Raw genomic sequence first — 20,684 nt, forward strand, 5'->3', positions numbered from 1 at the left:
TGTCATAAAATTTATTAAGTTTATATATACATATACATTTTCTTCAGGTTAAATCCACATCAGGATAAATCTTAATGTTGAGTTATACTATTGAAACTTACACTGAGCCTGAAGTGTTTTTTGTTACGGTTGTGCACCTCCATGGTGAAGTGATCTGGTTTTGGTTGCGGCAGTTTACTTTCCTCATCCAGTAAGTCAAATATTCCAGATCCTTTCATCTCAATCAACTCTGTAATATAACAAAATAAAACATAAAAAATCCCAACCCCTTTCATGTAGATCAACACCTGAAACATCCTGTCTGGTATCCAGAATCAATACAATATCATTCTGTCATCTGTCTAGTAGCTACAGTTTCCCGACTGTTTTCAATGTATCGAGATGACATAATTTCTTTAACATAGACTATCACTGATTCAGGGTGGCTGGGTGGTGCAGTGGTAACACACTCACCTTTCACCTAGCTGACCAGGGTTCGATTCCCGGAACGGACGTGAATAGGTAAGGGGTAACCTGCCCGACCACCTGGGTTTTCCCCGGGTACTCCAGTTTCCTCCCACAATATGACCCCTCGCACACTTACATCCGGGCCAACAAGAGTGATTCGTATAAATTGACATAACTTGTTTCGCAATTGTTGTAAAATAAATAAAGTTTTGAAGTTTATTTACTGATTCAGGTGCATCCAGACATGTCTGACCAATCATCAAGGTCTTAAGTACCTCGAAATGGTTAAATTTGATTTAAAAATGTTTTGTTCATTGTTTTCAACTACTGTCAGGAACACTTTTATCAGTGACTGCATGTAGATTTTTTTCAACAAATGAGGAGAATAATAAAATGATTATAAATGCCAGGATCATCACTCTCCAACACTCACCAATACAATCCTTGTTGTCTGTCCATTCAATCTTCTTCACATTGAGGCCTTCTTTCTCATAAAGCAGTTGTTCCTTAAACACAACATATCCTTTTTATTAAGTTGTCACCGACCCTTATCTGAGTAATTGATAGTAATTCTTCACAACATCTTAAACTGTTACATTATATGATGTACACCTTCACAAGTTTAAGCAGTGCTCCTTTTGACTGAACAATTTTGTAAATTTATGATTACTAGCATTTAAATGCTATCATTGTATATAAATCATTCTTGTATTTCTAATGCTTCTGTTCATGTTTTGATGCCTTTGATGTTAATCTCCTGTAATTAGGTCATTTTTAAAAATATAGCATTCCTGTTAGAATATATATATGTATCATTCCTATTAATACAACACTTGATTTAATCTACCATTCCTATTAGTATAACACTGCTGTAAATATATCAATCCTATTAATATAACACTCCTTTTAATGTATCGTTCCTATTAATATAACACTCCTTTTAATGTATCGTTCCTATTAATATAACACTCCTTTTAATGTATCGTTCCTATTAATATAACACTCCTTTTAATGTATCGTTCCTATTAATATAACACTCATTAATATAACACTCCTTTTAATGTATTGTTCCTATTAATATAACACTCCTTTTAATGTATCGTTCCTATTAATATAACACTCATTAATATAACACTCCTTTTAATGTATTGTTCCTATTAATATAACACTCCTTTTAATGTATCATTCCTATTAATATAACACTCCTTTTAATGTATCGTTCCTTTTAATATAACACTCCTTTTAATGTATCGTTCCTATTAATATAACGCTCCTTTTAATGTATCGTTCCTTTTAATATAACACTCCTTTTAATGTATCGTTCCTATTAATATAACACTCCTTTTAATGTATCGTTCCTATTAATATAACACTCCTTTAATGTATCGTTCCTATTAATATAACACTCCTTTTAATGTATCGTTCCTATTAATATAACACTCCTTTTAATGTATCGTTCCTATTAATATAACACTCCTTTTAATGTATCATTCCTATCAATATAACACTCCTTTTAATGTATCGTTCCTATTAATATAACACTCCTATTTAATGCCTTCTGTAATCCACCTATGAGAAACAACTCACCTCCTTCAGGATTCGGTCATTGAAGAATTGTTGAAGTTTCTCATTACAGTAGTTAATACAGAACTGTTCAAAGCTGTTCACCTGGAAATACTCTGCAAAATAACCATATTACAGTTATACAATTGAGGATCATTTTATGATGTTTGAGTGAAACTGTTTGATAAATGCATTCATTTTGTAGTTTCAAATGAAATGAATCAAAATAGTATGAAAAAAATCACACGAATTATACAATTAGATATCTTGATAAAATAAACTCCAAGTTCTATAAATTAGTGTTTCAGTTATTTACTCCAAGTCCTGTCACTGATCTCTGATTGTCTAGACCAGAAGATAAATTACAGAACCAATGTTAATTTTCTCCTTTACAATGAAAGCTGTATTTTAAAATAAAAACAAAGAGGTAAACATTCAAAGTTGCAAGAGTGAAAGAACATAACAGTTCTTAGAGGGCGAAATTGCCCTGCATCACTGGTACACACGAGAGGTTCCCACACAGGGATCTGGACAAGCCTTACCAAAACCAGCAATGTCCAGCAGACCGATGAAGCTAACAGAGGAAGTGAAAGGGATGGACTTGTTGATGCTGGCCACAATGAAGTCAAACAGGCGTGAATAGATAGACTTGGCTAAGGCATCTCTGGCATTAGAGGCCTCTCCTACCTTCAGAGGGACCCTATAGAAAATAAACACATACATTTGTAATGATTACACAAGGTTTACAATGACAATACCAACACCTTCATAGGGACCCAGTAAGACAGACATATACACAAATTGTACTTATTATGGTAGCAGTACACAGTTTCTCGGTGTGGCCATGGGTGATTTTTTTGCTCATTAGATTACCCCATTATAAAGGTTTTAATTAAAAATGAAAAAAAAAATCATTGCTAAAATTGGTCCTGTCATGTTAAAGTGGACAATGTCGGGTTTCATTTTTTTCATGATAATATTTTAGCTTTTTGTTGGAGATTACTATTTGGGCAGTCTCGAATCTGTGTCTACGCACCAAAAACTAGCTTTACAGGAAGTGAAATTTTCATAGTGTTCACATGTGGTCATGTCATGAAGAATTTCCGAGTTGGAATTTGCTGAAATGTAAGTACTTTGTTACCATGACAGTGTTGTTGATTGTAAGATAGGTGTTTAGAATTAGATTTCTCCTAGAAAGTTGTAGTGTTGGGTTGGAATTAGCAGTATTTTTGCATTTTTAGCATTTTTTCAGTAGGTAACCATGACAATCAAATGTCAGAAATCAGAGGAAATTTTTTTTTACACAAATTTCATCTCTCTACTGTTAATGTAATTGTTATATAGTTTATAAATATATATACATGTAATGATGTCTTTTTCATAACCAATCTGCTATACCTGTATATCTCAAACATGACAAATAAATTCAGGAAAAATGCAAATTAAGTGTTTACTGCTACCTATACTTGACAGGAATGGATCAATTTCATGATAAATGAAAAAGAACACCTTTGTTTTATCTCAGTTCTTTAATATTAAATTTTGGATAGTGTGTTTTGATCTGAAAAGTTCAATTCATTGTGCACTATGAGATGAACTATTTTAGTTGCAAGTACTATTCAGTTGACATACCTTTGACATTACCAGCAGCTTACTTGAGAACGGTTCCCATTGATTAGACATGAGACATTCATGGTATTTGTATAAGGCTTCATTTCACCTGTTATTCATGTGAATTATTTGATGGTGCCATTTCACTTGACATAAGACTTACATGATAAAAGTGGCCTTCAACCTGACATTAGACTTACATAACAGTGCCCTTTGACTTGGTATATAACTTACATGATGACAGTGCCCTTTGGCTTGGCATATGTCTTACATGATGACAGTGCCCTTTGGCTTGGCATATGTCTTACATGATGACAGTGCCCTTTGACCTGGTATATAACTTACATGATGACAGTGCCATTTGACCTGGTATATAACTTACTTGATGACAGTGCCCTTTGACCTGGTATATAACTTACATGATGACAGTGCCATTTGACCTGGTTTATGATTTACATGATGACAGTGCCCTTTGACCTGGTATATAACTTACATGATGACAGTGCCCTTTGAGATGACATTCATGTGACTTACTTGATGATGGTGCCCTTTGACCCTCCTTTAGCAGCCTGCATGACACGGCTCATAAGAGCTTCCCGTAGCTCTTCCTTGTCTAGAGCTAGCAGTGAAGCAGCAGCATCTAGTGCAGCCTCAGCTCCAGCCACCACTTTACAACCACCTGTCAATCAAATATATCACAACTAAAATAATCTTCAGATATCATTTAATTGATGACACATGAAACGCTGTACAAAAACCTATCATGTTTATATTTCTTTATTATATTTGAAGACCATTTCAGTTTCTTCATCACTTTATGAACATTTCAGTCTCCTCATTCTTTATCATATCTAATGAACATTTCTATTTATGTAAAGAGAACAAGTTGCTGTCTCCAGCACGAATGAAGCCAAATTCATGTTCTGATATCAATGAACATCAATACTATACATGTACATCAGTGTAGCCTGTATATGGTTAAGTGATAACATATGATCCTACAATCATTTCTTCCTCGAGTCTGTCTACCTTTTGTATCTTCATGGTTTTCCTCAAATGCAACATTTCCTAGATGTAGTACTCCAGCGACCAGGTTGTACACAGATAAGCGATCTGTGTCTGAGAAGCCCAGGTGTTTCATGGCATCATCGCAAATCTTAAAGTTCTGTACATCATCAATGACTGGGTCAGAGAGGCTGCCATCCTTTAAGTACTGCAAAACCCACATAGTTCAAGGTATAGTCTATATATTACCTGTAACCCATCTATATAATAAGAACTACCTGGACAATAACCTTTGTAAGAGATAAGTATGATGTATAATAAAATATAACAATGATTCCCATGTAAAATTGTCAGTACAGTACTTTGACAAATATTCTACAGCTTACCCCTTATAAAGACTACTAGTACTGTAGCCACTAAATAAAATAGCCCATAAGTATTACAGCCCAATTCAAACACAAGATTTCTGCTAACTAACCAAAGCATTTGTCAAATACTCCAACTTTATGATATTGATAATGTAGCTGTAAAACTGTACATTACTCCATCTATACCATAATTTAACTTGTGATATAAACCATTTGTAAGTAAGCACATCAGTTTATAGATAAGCAAGATTAATGACTAAAATAATAATCTACTCATTGTAAAATCAAGATATGAAAAAGTTAAAGCACTTGTACAATTATCTAAAAATCAAACCTTGTCTAGTTAAAATCCCTTATACATATAAAAGGTAACACACTTTTTCAATAACCCATCTAGATGTGTACCCACTGTCAGGTAAAGCATCTGTACAATAAACAACCTAAAAGTGAACCCATTGTAGGGAAACCCATCTGTACAATAACCCACCAGAAGTGAACCCACTTTAGGGAAACCAATCTGTACAATAACCCATCTAGAAGTGAACCCACTCTAGGGAAACCCATCTGTACAATAACCGACCTATATGTGTACCCACTGTAGGGAAACCCATCTGTACAATAATCCACCTAGATGTGGAACCACTATAGGGTAACCCATTTGTACAGTAATCCTATTGAGAACTCACCTGTTTACTCTTTCTGCCTTGTGACATTGCTTTGTCAGACTGGCGACCACAGAAATACTGTGTACATCCACGATTCAAGTACTACACATAGGGAGAAAGAGCACACAACATTTACATATCTGGTCATGCAACAGCAAACCGGGCAAAATGTACACAGGATGAGGCAAAGGTTTCCATCATAAAGTAAGGTGTCTACCATTTATTCTATTGCATTTACAATACAAATAAAAATTTATTTCATCCATTAAAAACATTTATCATTGGACTTGAGATTTCTTGAAATTTGAAACCATTTCTCTTGTTAAAAATATGCTCATTGTGATAACCATATTAAAATACAATACAATTGCAATGTATTGGGAACCACTTCACACATAACATACACACGATTGGAATAACACACACAATATCACAGGATTCACCAACATTAGCAGTACATTTTACATCTGTATAATTTCATTTAATATTACTCATCAATTTTGCCAGAATAAATGATGTTGAATTTACTAAATTGCAACACATAAGCAAGAACAAAGTCACAAGTTCTTTACAGCATGGATACGTCCAGACCACAACTCAATGTTAGGCTTACATGGAATTGGTCTGGAGGAGCCAGGCGAAGTTTCTTGTGCAGGTCATCAGGGGCACCAGCACATAGTCGATAGAAGATATGGTAGTTCCTCTCATTGGAGCTCTGGACACAAATCCTGGACTTTTCCAATAGGTAATGGGAAATAAATCCTCCAGCCAGTGTCATCTACAACATTGGATGATATAACTGATGTCATCTACAACAATGGATGATATAACTGATGTCATCTACAACATTGGATGATATAACTGATGTCATCTACAACAATGGATGATATAACTGATGTCATCTACAACATTGGATGATATAACTGATGTCATCTACAACAATGGATGATATAACTGATGTCATCTACAACATTGGATGATATAACTGATGTCATCTACAACATTTGTTGATTTAACTAAAGTCATCTACAACAATGGATGATATAACTGATGTCATCTACAACATTTGTTGATTTAACTAAAGTCATCTACAACAATGGATGATATAACTGATGTCATCTACAACATTTGTTGATTTAACTAAAGTCATCTACAACAATGGATGATATAACTGATGTCATCTACGAAAGATAAATGTCATATCTAGCATATGAACATCTCCGAGTCAAAAAGAAAAGTGACTTTATTCTAACCAAACACCGGACTGAAATATTAGATATTTTCTATTATGTTTAGTTGTCAACAGACAACCAAAGAAAAATAAGTTCAAATTCATAATTTCTTTCACCAAATTAAGCTAAAATAATGACTTGAAGGTACCAGACTAAATATATATCAGGCCACTGTGCGATAATGGACACATAAGTTTGGAGAATGAACCCTTCCCTGCATAGCCTAAACATGTGTAGTGGACACTGCAAATTATTAGATAGAAGTGATAGTTTTAATAGCACAATGAGATAAGGCCAAACAGCCTCTACTATATTATTTTTTCTATAAGTAATGATTAAGTACAAAAAATACAGTTCACCACAATTACCTGTACCCAGTTTTATGAATGTTTCTTATCATAAGAAAATTCCCCACTTTGAAAATTTCCACATGAAAGTATTACACATTTAAAGAAAATGTCCACTCTTTTACTCCTTAATGATTTCCTTCTGACAAACATAATGAAGAAAATTTCCTCAGTATAAGGAACATTCTTGAAACTGGGACTTTGATTACAAATTTATCTTTAAACAACACAGGTTACAACTGACGAAAGCTATAAATATATACAGAGACCCCAGCCAAAAGATACACAAATTAACAGATTACTGGCCACTTAGAAGCCAACACTGAGTATAAACTGGCCATCCCATATCACATTCTCAGGTAAATGAGGAAAAAAAATATGAGCATATATCGAATTTGAAAAAAAATGTTAGGGTATTAGTAAAATCATTTGTTGAAAACAGAAAACTCCATGCATAAAACACTCAATATTAACAAACCAATAGGTGAACTCTTGATCAGTAAATTGTACAGTGAGGTCATTCTTACTTAACTTTATATCAGTAGTGTGTACAGTGAGCTTATTCTTACTGAACACTACAACAGTAGAGTGTATAGTGAGCTCATTCTTACTGCACACTACAACAGCAGAGTGTATAATGAGCTCACTCTTTCTGCACCCTACAGTAATAGGATGACAGTGACCTCTCTTACTAAAACCAAGGAGCTATGAAATATCAGTGATCTAGTTTCTTACCTATCAAGTCAGCACTTACGATGGAGTTAATGAACACTTCCTGACAGGGTGTTATACAATCATGTCAGCCATTGCCAGCGAGTCAGATGGGTATGATATGTTACTGTTATGACAGTTTTATCATTTGTTCACAGAGGGGTGTAGTATGTTATAGTTAGGCATTTAAACAATTTGTTCCCAGAGGGGTGTAGTATGTTATAGTTAGACATTTAAACAATTTGTTCCCAGAGGGGTGTAGTATGTTATAGTTAGGTATTTAAATAATTTGTTCCCAGAGGGGTGTAGTATGTTATAGTTAGACATTTAAACAATTTGTTCCCAGAGGGGTGTAGTATGTTATAGTTAGACATTTAAACAATTTGTTCCCAGAGGTGTGTAATATGTTATAGTTAGGCATTTAAACAATTTGTTCCCAGAGGGATATAACATGTTATAGTTAGACAATCATATCATATGTTTTGTGAGGGGTATAACATGTTATAGTTAGGCATTTAAACAATTTGTTCCCAGAGGGGTGTAGTATGTTATAGTTAGGCATTTAAACAATTTGTTCCCAGAGGGGTGTAGTATGTTATAGTTAGACATTTAAACAATTTGTTCCCAGAGGTGTGTAATATGTTATAGTTAGGCATTTAAACAATTTGTTCCCAGAGGGATATAACATGTTATAGTTAGACAATCATATCATATGTTTTGTGAGGGGTTAGACATTTATACCATTTGTTCCACAAGGGGTGTAACATGTTATAGTTAGACATTTGTGTTCCTAGAGGGTGATTACCAGGCAGTAGTTAGACACTTATACCATATCATATGTTATATATCCTGCAGGAAAAGTTTATAACTTGTAGTAGTTAGGCATTTAAACAATTTGTTCCCAGAGGGGTGTAGTATGTTATAGTTAGGCACTTAAACAATTTGTATCCAGAGGGATATAACATATAGTTAGACAGTTTTATCATTTGTTCCGTGAGGGGTATATCAATTTACAATTAGACAGTTATACCATTTGTTCCACAAGGGGTGTAACATGTTATAGTTAGACATTTATATCAAGTGTTCCTAGAAGGGTGTTATACAATCATATCAGATGTTACCAGGCAGTCAGAAGGGTTTAACACTTATACCAAGTGCTCCATATGTTATATATCCTGCAGGAAAAGTTTATAACTTGTAGTGGATAGGGAGCTGTTACAGCAAACTACTTGTGGTACATGTAACATGTATACAATAATGGGGAGCTCTTAATTTTCAAAAACATAGCATTCATTTGTCATGTCTTACAATGTTTTAGTGTTAGTAATAGTTCAGACACAAAGTCCATGCTTACATTGTATTATTATAGTATGAAAGAATAAAGAACTAAAATATGAGTATCTATGTGTACACAATATGTAGTCATTACATACAACGATAAACCAACTTCAAAATATTGACCTAGATTCTATATATGTAAAGAATTTACACCTGTCTTATACATATCCACTACCTGGGTGGTGGACCAATCTGAAGTTCACAACATCCAAAAAAATTTATTCTACCTAATGAGAGATTAAATCATCATTATATATAGGTACATCACACACAACACCTGCCTCAGTTCCTTATATAGGTATTCACACATACTTGGACCAAATCAGATTAAACTAAATATCTAACTTACCATAATATGGATAAGAGGATGGAGCTTTCCAGTATATCTCAACGAAACTCAATCAGATTTTGTATAAGACAGGCATATACTCTTTCTGTATTTTACCACTTCACCGACTAAAGTTCCTACATCAGGGAATATACTGATACAAGATATAGTTTAGCACCAAACTATACACCCTAGATTAGGGAATATGCTAATACAATATATAGTTTAGCACCAAACTATACACCCTAGATTAGGGAATATACTGATACAAGATATAGTTTAGCACCAAACTATACACCCTAGATTAGGGAATATGCTAATACAATATATAGTTTAGCACCAAATTATACACCCTGGATTAGGGAATATACTGATACAATATATAGTTAGCACCAAACTATACACCCTGGATTAGGGAATATACTGATACAATATATAGTTAGTTATACACCCTAGATTAGGGAATATGCTAATACAAGATATAGTTTAGCACCAAACTATACACCCTAGATTAGGGAATATACTGATACAAGATATAGTTTAGCACCAAACTATACACCCTGGATTAGGGAATATACTGATACAATATATAGTTAGTTATACACCCTGGATTAGGGAATATACTGATACAATATACAATTTAGCACCAAACTATACACCCTGGATTAGGGAATATACTGATACAATATATAGTTTAGCACCAAACTATACACCCTAGATTAGGGAATATACTGATACAAGATATAGTTTAGCACCAATCTATACACCCTAGATTAGGGAATATACTGATACAAGATATAGTTTAGCACCAAACTATACACCCTAGATTAGGGAATATGCTAATACAATATACAGTTTAGCACCAAACAATACACCCTGGATTAGGGAATATATTGATACAATATATAGTTAGCACCAAACTATACACCCTGGATTAGGGAATATATTGATACAATATATAGTTAGTTATACACCCTGGATTAGGGAATATACTGATACAATATATAGTTAGCACCAAACTATAGAACCTGGATTAGGGAATATACTGATACAAGATATTGTTTAGCACCAAACTATAGACCCTGTAGTAGGGGTTGTGCCAATATCAGATAAATTTTAGCACCTAACTATACACCCTGGATAAGGGAATATACTGACACAAGATATTGTTTAACACCAAACTATAAACCCTGGATTAGGGAAAATACTGACACAATATATAGTTTAACACCAAACTATACACCCTGGATTAGGAAATATACTGATACAAGATATAGTTTAGCACCAAACTATACACCCTGGATTAGGGTATTTTGGATATACTGGTCCCAGATATATTTTATTACAAACTAAAGACACTAGAATAAGTACATACTGATCATTGATATCACTGATTACAAAGTGTTATAATGGGTATTAGTATAACACACATCTACAGTGGCTAGCACATTACTTACCAGGTCCTGTGGAATAGACAGCAGATTTTTACAATATCATATCATTATCATTAAACACAGTGATATGTCATCAGTAAACAACAGGCAAGTGTATCTTACCATCATAATTATCACTAGAAAAATACAGAACAATTAGATTTTCAAACATACATATCTATCTCATTCTATAACACCTCAATATTCTCCTTTTCTGAAACCTTATTTGCCAGCATTGTTAACTCCCCTTGCTAGGAGTAAATCATTCATTGTGTAGACTATCTGTTGATATACATTGGATCAATGTAACACAAAAAATTGTCTCAATAAATAATCTGACAATACAAATGCTTTATTAGATATATTGAGATAGAGAAACACCCTGAATTGTTAGATAAAGATTAAATATGTAAATACACCCCTGAGTTTGGACCTTTACAGTAAAGTACAGGTTTTATCATGCTTATCTTAGCCTCGTTGTTGTGATACAAAAGGTATAGATAAGATGCTATCACACTTACCTTGCCACTGAAGTGGATCTCTATGAATTTGCCAAATCGACTACTGTTGTTGTTACGCATGGTCTTAGCATTTCCGAAAGCTTCCAGCAACGGGTTAGCTGTAAAATATAGCAGTTCACATCAGTATGTGTAACTGGATTGTCACTGTCATCATAAGTTAACACACAGATATCATCCCTAAGTCAAGTACCATATATACTTAGTCTGTACTCAGTTTCTTGACCATAGAATTCTCAAATCCTGTTTCCTGAAAACACCCCTTAAAATTTCAACTCTAGAATCCTCAGTTTTAGACAACATGGGATTATCCCTCAGCCTTACAACAGAGAATCCTTTTTTTTGCTTTACCTTGGATTCCACTAAGACAACCTTAGAATCCTCTACTCTGTGTTACCCAAGACCCCCTGTGACTTACATTCAAGAATTCTCTGTTCAATCTGCCCACTGCTCTGTCCACGCGACATTGTCAGGTACTTAAGTATATACTTGGTTGATTCCGTCTTTCCAGCACCTGACTCCCCACTTACAATTATGGACTGGCTTACTTTCGAAACCTTCATGTCTCGAAGGGCCTTGTCAGCTGTAATCATACAAATTAGAAAAAACACCTTAGTAGAATACAGTGTCGCTGTCAATCATATTTTAAAATGATCAATAAGATTTGATTAATGGTAAGGGATGGTTCTGACTGTTTCTGTGTCTACACCTAAATATACAGGCATGTTAACTTGTGTATACAAGTGTGTATATATCATACATAAAACATTTTTTGATCACATGAGCTTGTATTTGTGTGTACATGTGCATATTCCTTCAGATACAGATTTTTTCATCTCTGTACCAGTGTGTATTCCAATAGATACACTTGTTTTTTATATATGTAACCGTGTAGAGAGGTGTGTGTATATTTACCGATAGCATACACGTGAGGAGGCATGGTACCCAGTGACTTTCCTTGGTACTTTTGGATGGTTGCATTAGTGTAAAGATCTGGCACCTCATAGTATGGATTCAGGGCAATCAGGATGTTGGCAGTGTATGTCTATAACAGTGTAAACCAACATCATCAACATCAAAATTTAACACCAAAATTATCAAATTCTATCAAACATTTTTTTCCGCAATAATATCTGATGTAGGAAATACAGTTTCTGTCAATGCTTTTTTTGTCAATGGTTCAAATTATCACATGATTATGAAAAGCTTATTGTGAAATGGACAAGGTTTTTTAGTCTTATTTTCAAAGTATCCATTTTTCATGATCTCATTCCATCACAAAAATAGAGAAAAATAACCATCAGGAATACCAGGAAATTAAAGTCTCTATCAAAAGGTTAACTCTGTTCATTTTGTCCACTTGTACAATCATGATTGAAGTCACCATAAATGAATTCTGTATGAATAATTTTACATCTAAAGAGAAATGTATCTTCCTGTTGTTTTAGAAATCTCATACATCATACTCCACCACCGCGATGTTGTATGTCAGATAATTAATTAAAAACATAGATACTCACATAAATCATATTTTTCATGTAACGGATCCTGAGATTGTGGAGGAGTGTGGCCTCATTGAGGTACATAAGCCCACCTAGGAGGTAACAATTATTATTATACATATATTAACACTGAATAAACATATCACATCACTGAAGTTGTTAGAGACAGAAGAATTTAAATACACTTTGTAGATTATCTAAGATGAATGAGTTAAATACATTGTATAAGGATAAAAAGTTTAAATGAAACAGCTAGATATAAAAGATACAAGAGACTGTACGGATCAATCAGAGTCAAAGATATGAATATTGAAAGATTTTATTTAACAAGTAGGTATATATGAAGATGTATATGTATTGTATTTGCTGATTGAAGTATAAGGTTTGTTTTTATGGAAGTAAAGAGTAAGTCATAAAGGTTTAACAATGTAAACATACAGTTGTCATCAACATCCTTGTTATCGTACTCCTCAGCAGGGAAAACTCTGTCGTACACTGAGTGGATTATCTGTTTAAGATACAATAAAACTCACCAGTTACAGTTTTAATATAAAGGTATAAAAATAGCAATTTCTTAACACCTTTTTCTTCAGCTTTTATGTTCTTAGCAAATGCAGATATAATCTAAAGTTATCGTCTAAAACATTGATATCTAGATTTTCCAAGAAAACCTTTTGTAAGTGTTAGCTAATGATAAGATTACATCAGAATTTTTTATGGTGTTATCTGACATCTGGGGCCCAATAAGGGGTACATCCTACCGTTCCTGGGGCATCAAAAGGTTCTATTGAAATGTTGTCTGACCCTATGTCAGTGATTCTGCCTAGTTTGAAGCCATCGGCTGCATGTGGCACCCACACTTTCTTGCCGCCATCCATGGTGAATCACCACCTGTAATTGATAGAGATGAATATATTAATGAAACTAGAGACATCTGATGATTCCAAAAGATATATACAGTACACTAATTACCATCCATAATTAACAGGTAAGAAGAGATAACAGCCAGGCATATATTGAACACTGCAGATATAAATACAGTAGACTCATTAATTATCATGTATTATTACATTACCTAATACATATTGAAACAGGTGTATATTACATTACATAATACATATTGAAACAGGTGTATTATTACGGTATGTAATATATATTGCGTAATTTATACTGACATGGGTTTATCCAATGTATAACACTGTAGTTGTATGATAATTATGCTTGAATTAAAAACAGGTTTGAAAATGTCACTATGTACATATAAATAATAGAGTCAAAGCTAAGCCAGCTGATACACCAATATTTCAGACAAAAGTTGCAGTAACATTAATATCACAGCACTTACAATTACCTACTCTTCTCACCACTATTAAATTTAAATAAAATTTAATGTACATCTTACTTCTTTAGTTCTTAGAATTTTTCTGCTCTATATATCAACTGGCATGTATTAAATATTTTCTCTGAAATGAGTATAGATATAATGACAAACAGGATTTGAAAACTAGTAAGCTTTTGCTGAACTGTAAATCTGCTTCGAGAAAATTTACACGTACGGAGTCAAAAATATACAGACTATCTCATGTTGTGATGGTTGTGTCCTTGGGCAAGATATCAGATACTTTGATCTGATGGCAATGGATATGACAAGTGATGGGTCTTCCATATATTGTTCAATGAAGTAGCCATTAGCTACTACAAAATGTACAAGGTGACTCCACCTAAAAAAGGTCCTGGCTATTGACAAGGCAAATGACCTAGCAAGCTTACAAATTTACATATACACAGATGTTTTAGTGTGTTGAACCTATCTTTTCCAAGAGAATTTGGAAGGGTTCTTCAAACAAATCATCCGGTATTTTGCCAATTAAAGCAGCTACTTACAGGAACAGAATGACATTATTTTCATCCTTGAAAATTTCTGTGAATCACAAAATGCAATCAAGACATTGTAACTGACCTTATCACCCTGAGACATAAATTCATCTGTGGTATTTAACTACTTATGAGTTACAGTAGTAGTAAATAACCCGAATTCCAGTACCACTTCACACAGGAGATGAAATGCTGACACATGTAGTATGAAGACTTGTTGCTTTCCTGTAGTGTACCTCAGACTTGTAGTAGCTAGCTGTATTGATTTTAAATTTGTAGTATATTGTTTATGCGTTACAGGTAGGCTTGAGAAGCCATCTGCTCCACAATCTAGATTAAGGTTTTGTTATACAAGAAGCTACCCATGTAGATGTAAGTGCTGGCAGCTTTGTAGGTAAACCAGTATACATTTACCTGTCATCAACCATACAATGACAATGATGCAAGACAGTAATCCATCACATACTCTCTCTAACATTTACCTTTATCTTCCACCTGTATTCTGTCCACACTAATCAATGCAGGAATTAAGTGTATTACAGACATTCTGTATGCTATGTAATAGTAGATACAACTAAATATAGGTAACACCGTTGATTTGACACTATCACCATCATGTTTGTCTTCCCCAGGTTTTGGTCTACCTAACAATACCACTTCCATGTCAGTAACTAAACCTCTGATTTACAAATATTACCATACAAAAAACAGTGTGCAACTGTCTGTAACATACTATATTTATCGTTCATTAAGCAAAAGAGTCTAAAACACATTGCCTCTGACTGAAAAGTCAGAGGGAAGACTTATTACAGAGCACTGAAATGAGGCATTCATTTTTGTAGGATTTTCCCTGTTAATTCCAGAGCACCCTTTAAAAAATTTGATGAGTCCAGTTATAAAGAAATATAACAGATTCTTAAAATTTGAGCAAGATCTATTGAAAAGCAGGACTACAAAAAATCACTGATAGGGACCACTTGCTTCAGTTTCCAAGATAAAAAAATCTGATATCGTACATACATCATTTTCTACGACTTTATTCAGCAATATCTCTGAGATGATAATACCAGTAAAAACAATGGAAACATAACGTGAAAAGTAACCCTTCAGTACACTGTTAAACAAATCACATGACATGGAATACCAACAGTGAGATGACATCTAGTCATAAGAAGAGGCTTATAGAAATATGTTTTGTAAATATGTACATGAAACCAACGAAAATGCTTTTTTCCCCCCTTTCTTTGCCCTTAAGCTGTTTATTACCACTGTTGTCAATTGTGTACCAGTGACTGTACTGCTATCATAGCCTTGATATCACAACCTTAGAAATGTGTCTCCTCCCTAATGTTGTATACACAATATTATCAGGGAGCAATGACTAATCCTGCAGGTATACATGTGACTTACACAATACCATACACAAACCAATGTAACAGATGTAAAAATTTTATTTTATATTAATTATTTCGAAGTCAGAATGACTATAGCATTGTATGAGACTACAAAAAGTGTTAAATATGAGGTTAGATGACTAAAACATTAAATGCAAAATTTAAGCCAGTCATAGGCTTAAATTATTCCTCACATCATTATGTAAAATTCCAGATTGTGATTATAATTTCAAATAAATAATAGTCATAAAATTAAATTCATAATGATATCAAACAATTCTTTATTTCAGGACATCACAAATAATCTAAATCCAAAGATCTATGGCTTCTAATGGTAAACAACCATTTCCTTTCACATCACTAATGAATCTTTTTTTTATTTTGTATTTTGATTTTCTGTGGAAAAATTCAGAAACAAATGCTATGGAAAATAAACAATTAATCCATGTGAACATAAAATGTTGTAAAATGAAACCAGATAAGAAAGGTCTCCTTGGAGCCAGCAGATTGTTCCTACGTATTATATTGAATTGTATTACCTGAATTGAGCAGTAGGATTGGTAACCATGGTAACAGGTGCTACCAGGTATACCAGTCATTGAATTACCTAGCATAGCTCAGACAAGTGGGTAGTTTGAAATCATAAAACACACAGTTATAGTTTTATATCAGCAAGTGGCCAGAAAGCACGTAGACGAAAAGTGCATGATTATAATTTACCACATGTTTGTAATAATTTTACATCTGAACAGAGCTCTAAGTTATCTAAATCCGTCTAGATCCATACCAGGGAACTGTTGATCATTAATACCTTAAACACCCATTCCACGATAACATTTCTGCTACAAAGGAGTCTAATACAATGACTTACAATGTACAGTAGCAGTGGAGATGACAACACATCAGCATTTTAGGGTGGATGTAAAATCAATTTGTGAGAATGGAAAAGAAGGGTATTAGTTTAAAGAACAATTTAGTGAAGTTTGATTTCTTTTTATTTCATCATATTACAAATTTAATTTGTTGCTTTATTACTATGAATAATTAACATTGAAATATCTTTTAATAAGCCACATTAAAGCCCGACAACACAAGGAATCTTTAAGTGTATGACTAAATGTTTTGTTTGTTTATGATAATCATAATAGTAGATGTATACCAGTTTTTCGCAAGTTGAAATGAAATGGCTCTTTACAATTTGATTATTTCATTTTAAAAGTTATTATTCTAAATGAATTGCATCTTCTTCAGTAATTATGTAGGTTTTTTAGGCTTTGTTCAAACTACCTTATTTTCCAGGTTATAAGCCACACCTCAGTATTTAAAAAACCATAAAATAGCAAAAATCAAACTTGTTTGACTTGGGTGCCTTCAAAGATTGACTACGTACAGATATAGGGGCTGACGTTACGTATGCTTTACTAAAAGATCTCTCCATCTGTGTCTCTGCTGTGAAATATTAATGAAGGCCCTTGCATGCTGACCGAATTCTTTGCCCCATATTATATCTTCTTGTAAGGATATACATGTAATTGATCTTTAGAGATTAAAAGATACAATGTTAAAGAAAATCGTGAAATCTATTAAGTTGCAAGGATAGGGCACTTCATTTAGATTTTGATATTTTCTATTTGTCTTACAGGTTTCAAAATTTAAGCTGTTAGCATCAATGATGATTCCTTCAAGGATGAAACAGCTGTACAGTGCAACTTAGAAAGGTGCTATTCACTTCTGTGTCTTTTGTACAATCTTTGTCAGTGGATCAAGGGAAATTAAAATATATGAACATATTGTCAAATTTTATGATAACATTGTTAAGCCTTAGAAATTGAAGCACAAGTCAACGAATTAATTCAATTGTCACTAGTAAGTCAATGAATTGATCCTTCTGTGACCAATAAGTCAATGAATTGACTTAGGGTTCGTAGAAACACATTATCAAAGATATCAACATTTTCCTCTGTCATATCATAACCCAGCTGCCAAAGTGAAGAAAAATTATGATGAAGTTTCAGTATACCGATATAAACACATGCCTTAAACTTACTTATACAACAAACTACAATTGTGGACATGCATTTTAATTCAACACTTATGTATATATGACCCTATGCAAATCAACTTCAAAATGTTGACAGAATTAAACTTGATTTTCAGCTTATCTGATTCTTCTCTAGTTTATCAACGATCCTTTCAATAAGAAGGACTTGGTATAAAACTTGTACCCTCAGTGGCAGACAAGTCTTTAAAACACTGTGTAAACCTCAAACGGGTCAGTAAAGCTCAGATGATAATTGTTTTCACATATTGATCCAAGTGTGTGGCTAGCAAAGAGCCACTGTAAGGGCTTGTATAAAAAAATTAGAGTCTAGTTCTTTTTATCACCAAGTAGCACTGTGTACTGAGTGGGACTTAAGTAAACACTGTACCTGTGACCTATATATAGATACATGATCGGTCTATGACCAGATAGCAATACAGAATTTCCACCTTTCTCAGAGCTTTTGCCCTTCGTTTTTTCTACAGTACAAACTTGGTATATTATATAATACTATCCGGGTATTTAGGCACAGTACACATGTGTCTGTGCATGTTATCATTAATACAACTGTATTGTTTGATCGTTTTGTTCGTGCAATTAATATATACGAACATAACAATTGACCGAAAACACGTGCATGTACTTTGGTTTTTGCAGTGATGGGAAAGCCCTGTAATGTGAAGGTTTCTAGCTTTCGGTCAGTGATGCTATGTTATCTGATCGAGAGATCAAAGCCGTGGACAGGTGTTACACTTGGTTGATCAGTCAGCTGATTTGTATCAATATCTCGCTATCGATTGTTACCTGTACAGGTACGCCCTACCGGGCTTCACATACGACTGTCAAACACATTCGGCAAACCTTAACCTGTGTAAGGCTAATTATCGCTGTGTGTTACACACATATCAGACATTGGTATCAGAGTCGAGTACCTCCCAGAAATACAGGTATTCATGTGATAATAAACACTCACCTGCGCCACCGACACCTGTTAAAAGTATGTTTTCTAATAGAACTACAACACTTTATACACCAAAGATATACGTACGGTTTTGTTTCGACGTGATCTTGTTCTTATGTAGCGTTTACAATTTGTTACAAAGGTCTATTTCCACTTCTATACTTCCGTGCTGACTTGCAACCGGTGAGTTGACCTGCTAAAAATAGGAGTACGTTGCGCAAGAATATGTCTCCCAGAATTTACACCTGGGGAAATAGTTCTTATTTTATATTCATGTGATGCGTTTACAGAAATTCATCCATACTACGATTTCCCCCTAAAAATAAACAATAAAACAATTTGAAACCGAAAGTATTAAATAAGTGAATAATAACGACTTTTGATCAGGTGAAAAGGGTAAAGCGCCGGATTTTCCTCCGCCGTAGTAAACTTTCAATTTATCTCCCTTTCTAATGAAAGAAAACCTGTTTGCCAGCCAGTTAGACTTTGTTCGTTTTCGATTAATTGACAGCAAGACAACAATCATAATTGCTCGAGATATAATTAAGGCTAACATGAAATGGGGAATTAAATACCAATTAAGGAAAAATATTTTCGAAATGTGACGATAGTTGTAATCGATTTTCGTCAGTTTGTAATTAAAAAAAAAACAAAAACAAAACCTTGGTATCATTAATTCTTCATATGTATTTGTGCTTCATTTTCGTAGCATTTTGTGTTGTGTTCATTTTGGGACTAATATTATTTGCCAATTAAAATGACTTGAGGGGCGACCATCATAGAATTTAACAGTTATGCGGTATTGAATTATCGTTATTTCTTGAAAAAGACCGGATATTTCACAAATTCTGTATCAATGTTTCCCTTCTTAGGTAAGACTTCCTTTTGCACCCTAAAATGATTTTTTTTCTTCTAATTGTGCTTAGTCACTTTGGACATGACCAGAAAACGAAAGTGGCCCGCATATGCAATGATCTTTAACTTTTGCGATTTAACTTTCTTTTGCAATTTCTTGAAATGTAACACAATTATTTCCAAATTTCATATGTAGGTTCCCTACTGATTTATAGTTATACATTTTCCTTCCTGGGACTGTCGGATTGTGCAATCTAAACAGACTACGGGGGCCATTTTGGATTCTGACGGCTTTGTATACATATATTGTCTTAACTGTTACAAGTAAGTTACGATCTTAAAAAGAATCACATGTAAGTTGCCCATTGTCTCTTGTGTTTTGACAGTTTTGGGGCTGATCAAATAATAAAGATGTCTGACATGCAGCCATCTTGGATTTTGAATATTTATATTTACATATCTTGTGAAGTATGCAGGTTCCTTGGTCCAT

The 20,684-nt window shown here is 33.8% G+C and overlaps 1 protein-coding gene across 1 annotated transcript in view; it reads right to left on the reverse strand.

The window, feature by feature from the left end:
• The window catches only part of LOC132557334 (unconventional myosin-VI-like), a 38,574-nt gene extending 19,114 nt beyond the window's left edge, over positions 1–19,460 (reverse strand). Inside the window, exons 1-15 of the mRNA XM_060221820.1 lie at positions 19,427–19,460; positions 13,830–13,959; positions 13,507–13,576; positions 13,087–13,160; positions 12,482–12,611; positions 11,985–12,149; positions 11,564–11,667; positions 6,273–6,437; positions 5,681–5,761; positions 4,651–4,834; positions 4,156–4,300; positions 2,553–2,710; positions 2,035–2,126; positions 881–953; positions 102–229 (exon numbers count right to left, since the gene is read on the reverse strand). Of these exons, the coding sequence (XP_060077803.1) occupies positions 102–229; positions 881–953; positions 2,035–2,126; positions 2,553–2,710; positions 4,156–4,300; positions 4,651–4,834; positions 5,681–5,761; positions 6,273–6,437; positions 11,564–11,667; positions 11,985–12,149; positions 12,482–12,611; positions 13,087–13,160; positions 13,507–13,576; positions 13,830–13,946 (1,686 nt within the window). The 5' untranslated portion in view covers positions 13,947–13,959; positions 19,427–19,460. The remainder of the gene's footprint in view (positions 1–101; positions 230–880; positions 954–2,034; positions 2,127–2,552; positions 2,711–4,155; positions 4,301–4,650; positions 4,835–5,680; positions 5,762–6,272; positions 6,438–11,563; positions 11,668–11,984; positions 12,150–12,481; positions 12,612–13,086; positions 13,161–13,506; positions 13,577–13,829; positions 13,960–19,426) is intronic.
• Positions 19,461–20,684: the final 1,224 nt, after the last annotated feature.

The sequence above is a fragment of the Ylistrum balloti genome, unplaced genomic scaffold (assembly GCF_031769215.1).
Source record: "Ylistrum balloti isolate Yb309-2 unplaced genomic scaffold, AGI_CSIRO_Ybal_v1 Utg370660, whole genome shotgun sequence".
In the NCBI taxonomy this organism is placed as follows: Eukaryota; Metazoa; Mollusca; class Bivalvia; order Pectinida; family Pectinidae; genus Ylistrum; species Ylistrum balloti.